This window comes from Gavialis gangeticus, unplaced genomic scaffold, assembly GCF_001723915.1.
Source record: "Gavialis gangeticus isolate Ggan-Ray unplaced genomic scaffold, GavGan_comp1, whole genome shotgun sequence".
NCBI classification, from domain to species: Eukaryota; Metazoa; Chordata; order Crocodylia; family Gavialidae; genus Gavialis; species Gavialis gangeticus.
The window spans coordinates 59,466,577-59,471,454 of record NW_017728994.1 but is presented as its reverse complement, the minus strand read 5'-3'; the positions used below and the strand labels follow the sequence as shown (position 1 = coordinate 59,471,454).

Genomic DNA, 4,878 nt, shown 5'->3' with positions numbered 1-4,878 from the left:
ACAAGAACTTAATCATAGACCATCTATTATATGGAAACAATGTGTGTGGGAGGCAAGCTCAATAGAAATACATGCTTCCTTTGTCAGAATTAGCTGCCCCTCCTTGGAAATGATATTAGTGAATAAGGTCCAGAATGAGAGAAAGCAAAACCCCTTAAGAAAATGTAACCTCCTGAATTAATCTTAGAAATTAAAACATTCTTGTACTGATTCATTGTCTAACAGAGCTGGTTGAGACTTTTTTTTGGTTTTTTTTTAAGAGCCAGGAGCTGGGGCCAGGCAGGGCAGCCGTTGACAGGGCTGGGAGAGTGGGTGGGGGATGGGGCCTGTCTGATTCAGAGATTTGGCCAATTTGGGAACAACCAAATCTCCAAATCAGATTTGGCCATATCAGTTTGGGACAGTGATTCAAATCACCGAATTGAGTCACTGTCCCCTGAAATGGCTGAATCTGAAGCGAATACTAACCACTTCGCATAGGCCTAGTAGCCAATGCTTAGCGCGTTTTGACGAGCAGTGGAAAATCCAGGTGTAATTCTCCTGAGGGGCTTTGAACACACATCTTCTACTGCCCAAGAGGGTGTCCTAACTACCAGGCAGTAGGCTACTTTAGGCAGAATAACGCTCCATCCCTCCTACTGAAACTGGGCAGTAAAGAGTGTAGCATTCGCTGGGCCAGAAAGACAGCACAAGAGGGAGCCTTGACTTTGTAACTTAGTGATCAGGGCATCTCCCTAGGAAGCAGAGATGACCTGGATCCTGCTCCCAGGCATGGCCCCTTATTTTATCTAATGACTGTTTCATGTGAAATGAAGGAGCCCACACCTACTTATTCCTTGGTAAAAGCCTCAGTGATTTAGGAACTTAAGTCAAAATCACTTTTGCAAATGAGACTTAGATTCTTACGATATTTAGGCATGTTTGAAAATGTTACCCTGCTTACTATGGAGTAGGACTATCTTCCTCCCATTAGTATTCTGAATGGTGCATTTTGAAAGTAATTTAAATGCCAGAAAAATGGAGAAGGAATCAGCAGGCAGAGCTGACCCGAGCAGGGTGTGGGGCCCAGGGGAAATCAGCCCATACGGGGCCCCACCTCCACTCTGATCCCATGCATCCCAGACTTGAAGAAGCTGCCACTGTCATCGGCAGCGGGGGATTTGGTGGGGGTGCCAAGCAGCTGGACATGAAGCTGGTGGTAGGGGCACGGGGTTGCCGCAGCCACTCCTCCCAGCTCCTCAGAGCCCGGGGTGGTTACCCCAAGTCACACCCTCCTAGGGACGGCCCTGTCAGCAGGACAGTACCAGGGGAAAGAAAGCAACTTACAAAGGTGACACTTAAAAATACATCAATGAGAAGGATAACATTTACTGAGCTGTAACCAGCTCATGCAAGTGAGTCAGAAATAGAATTAACTCACTCTTGTATTGATTTAACAAACATTTTCTGGGCATCCTGCCTACACCTCACAAGTTACTCCAAGAACAGAATTGCCTTCTATGCCAGCCTGATGTTGTTTGCATCCGTAGATCTCCTGGGCCCGTTTTATTTTCCTTGTATGCTTGCAGTGGCATCAAGGTTGGCTGCTACTGTTACTGAAATACTGAAATAGTCACATTTTTGGGGGGTTGCATTAACATGAATCTGGATGAGCAGACTGGATGGAAAACAGACTCTTTCAGGAGGCAGCTGAATGTTAGGGATGCTGCAAGGAAGCGGCAAGGAACATCACTGGTAAACAGAAAGCAAAAAATACATTCCTCCTGCTAATTGTTACATTGCTATAGGAAAGCAGAGTCAGTGTGCTGTGGGCAGGCTGATGTTGTAATCTGAATTTCTGATGAAGTCTTGTTGTATCGCTGCATTTCACAGTTTGCTGTTAAAATGAAAACTACCTTCCTTTTTTTGCAGCGTGGATTTTGTGAAATGGTCTTCTCAAGGAATGCTAAGGATGAGTCCAGATGCCATGAATGCCCTTTTCAAACCTACAATTGACCAGATTGTTCAACATCTTAGTACGTATCAAGGTGCAATTGTTTCTTGATTGGGTTGAGACGGCGGCCTAGATTATTTAAACACCCACCTATACTAGCCTAATAAGTGGGAATTAGGATTAATAGGGTGGTGAGTCCCACCTAGTATGCCACAAATGGTGGCAAGGAATTCAGTTTCTGAAGATGCCTAGGAAGGGTTGCTTGAAGTCAGGTAACATCTTTAATCGATACTTTTTTAGCTGTTTTGTAGCTGTGGGCATCTCCACAAGTTCATTAATGCGCTTTAGATACTGCACATTTAGTTTAGTACTATCTTAATAAAGTAATAACTAAATGTGCAGTACCTAAAGTTACTGCACAGTAGCACCAGTGTATTAACCTAATAACACTGTGTAGTAGGCTATTAGTATGGTTTGTGCCGTAACACACTACTGCCCAGTGTTATTAGGCTAATGCGCAGTAAGCATCCCATGTAGATGTGCCCAGTATTTATTATTCACTTGAGTTTTCACAAATACAAAACTTTAGAAGACTGAAATGTACCAATTACCCCAGTGCCTGATTTTTATTTATTTTTTTTTGGTTCAGAAAGTATACAAATTAATGGCAGGAAGATAAAAAAAATACTTATTAGGACAGTACAGGACTGTCCTTTCAATGTATTCTTTATTGTTTTGCCCAGTATTTAAATTCTCAGTTGAATATGCTTGAACCCAGTGGGATATAATATATAAAGTATAAGCATAAGAACATTTTTCTATCACTAAGCACTGTGTAGGCTGTATATTTGGAGCGTAGTATCCAATTTGATCATCCTATATGAAAAAATAGTTAATTTAGAAATAGCATAGCATAAACCAGCTAATACAAAGTAGTTTATGTGTGAGTAAAGGGGGAGAGAACTAAAATTATATCGTCTTGACAGGTAAGTGAGGCAACGTGACTGAAGTATGTAAACTAGCTGGGTGATGATAAAATTAGACTACCTGAAATTCATAGCAAGGCCAGACCTGGGGACGCCGCTTTCAGTTCAGAGGTCACATCTGTAAGAATTTAAGGAAGCACTGTTTTTCAGCTGGAATCCCTGTCAGTTGAGATTCTGGGGTCAGAAATAGTAATATTATTTAAAATTGGGTGATTGTGTGGAATTCAATAAAAAAGGCTTTTATTGGGGATACCTGACTGCTATTTTGCATGTCAGGAGAGCAGGAGGAAGATTTTACCTGGTAGTTTCCTGCCTGTGGATTGTTTTGCACAGGAATGCAAAGCCAGCTTTTGAATGCATATATGCTTTAAACATTTCTTTTGTTTTGAGTGATATTCCCTATTCAGGGACATATTCCCCGTTCGGGGCAATCGCGCATGACCGTGGAACGGTTCAGAACGGACTCTGTTTCTCTGTCTAGGCAATGTGTTTGAAAAGCCAGAAGTGACCAGTGTCAAGTTTCTGTTCCTGGTGGGGGGATTTGCGGAGTCCCCCTTACTTCAACAAGCTGTCCAAACTGCTTTCGGTTCAAAGTGCCGCGTCATCATTCCTCAGGATGTAGGGCTCACTATCCTCAAGGGAGCGGTCCTCTTTGGCCTAGACCCTGCCGTCATCAAAGTGCGCCGTTCCCCTCTGACTTATGGAGTTGGCGTTCTGAACCGGTTTGTGGAAGGAAAGCACCCTCCAGAGAAGCTGCTGGTTAAAGACGGCACACGCTGGTGCACTGACGTCTTTGACAAATTTATCTCCGCTGACCAATCTGTCGCTCTTGGAGAAACTGTGACACGCAGTTACACGCCTGCCAAACCTTCCCAGTTGGTAATAGTGATCAATATCTACAGCTCCGAACAAGATAACGTTAGTTTCATCAGTGAATCTGGAGTCAAAAAGTGCGGCACTCTTCGTCTGGATCTCACAGGAACTGATATCTCTGTGCCAAATCGGAGGGAGATCAAAACGCTAATGCAGTTTGGGGACACTGAGATCAAAGCCATGGCCATTGATGTTGCCACCTCTAAAAGTGTCAAAGTTGGTATTGATTTCTTAAATTACTAACCATCCTTTCATACCCCGCAGCCAATCTGTGACACTATTATTTCAGTATTCCATTTTTTGACTTTCATATGTAACACTTGAATTTCAGCAGGCTGAGAACAGCCAAGAGGTGGGGATAGATCAGCGGGTTTTTTTTGTTTTGGGGGGCAGTTTGCCCTTGAATGAGCTAAAATGGATTTTGAAAGGCTCCCAAGTGATTTACAAGCACATATCCTATTGGATGTAAATGTTCCTAAATCACTAGAGATTAAAATGCTGTCCTAATTAAACAGTATGAGCTGTCAGGTGCTAAAGGATTAAACTGAATATTCCAAACTGATTACCAGGGTTGTTTTGGAGATTAATTATTTGAAGAGTGCAGTCTTAACAATAAAACAAATTCCTAGCTCGCAGCTTTCTTTTAGCAAGTATTTTCAGCCTGTAGGCCGAAGGTAAGTTTCCTGAATCCATAGTTAAGCATATGAAGAAAAGTGGGCAACTTTTAAAGGTACTGACTACCTGCAGTTCCCACTGACTTCATTGCAAATGATGGCAAATGCTTGGCAGTTCTGAGAACTAGGTCTTTTTATTTTGGGTTCCCACTATAAAATGGATTTAGGGGGGTCTAACATTATGTAGTCAAGTTTGAAAATGTTGGCCTTTCAGAAGGCCAACTACTGCTATAGTTTGTCCAAGCTCCGAATTTCATATTTCTCTGATAACAATGGAACTTGCCATTTCAGGGTCTTTCTATTTATGTTTATTAGAGCAATCTGAAGGCTGACTGCATTTCCTTTTATATTTAATGTCCTATTGATTTTTTTTTTTTTTTTTTGGAAACGTGCTCAGTTGTGGACTTTTGTG

General features: G+C 42.2%; 1 protein-coding gene across 2 annotated transcripts in view; it reads left to right on the top strand.

Annotated features, from left to right (window-relative positions):
• Window positions 1–4,872, top strand: part of HSPA12A (heat shock protein family A (Hsp70) member 12A) — a 97,534-nt gene extending 92,662 nt beyond the window's left edge. For both annotated transcript variants that reach the window (XM_019502890.1, XM_019502889.1), the window contains 2 exons: window positions 1,912–2,015; window positions 3,401–4,872. In XM_019502890.1, the coding sequence (XP_019358435.1) occupies window positions 1,912–2,015; window positions 3,401–4,035 (739 nt within the window). In that variant the 3' untranslated portion in view covers window positions 4,036–4,872. The remainder of the gene's footprint in view (window positions 1–1,911; window positions 2,016–3,400) is intronic.
• The last annotated feature ends 6 nt before the right edge of the window (window positions 4,873–4,878 follow it).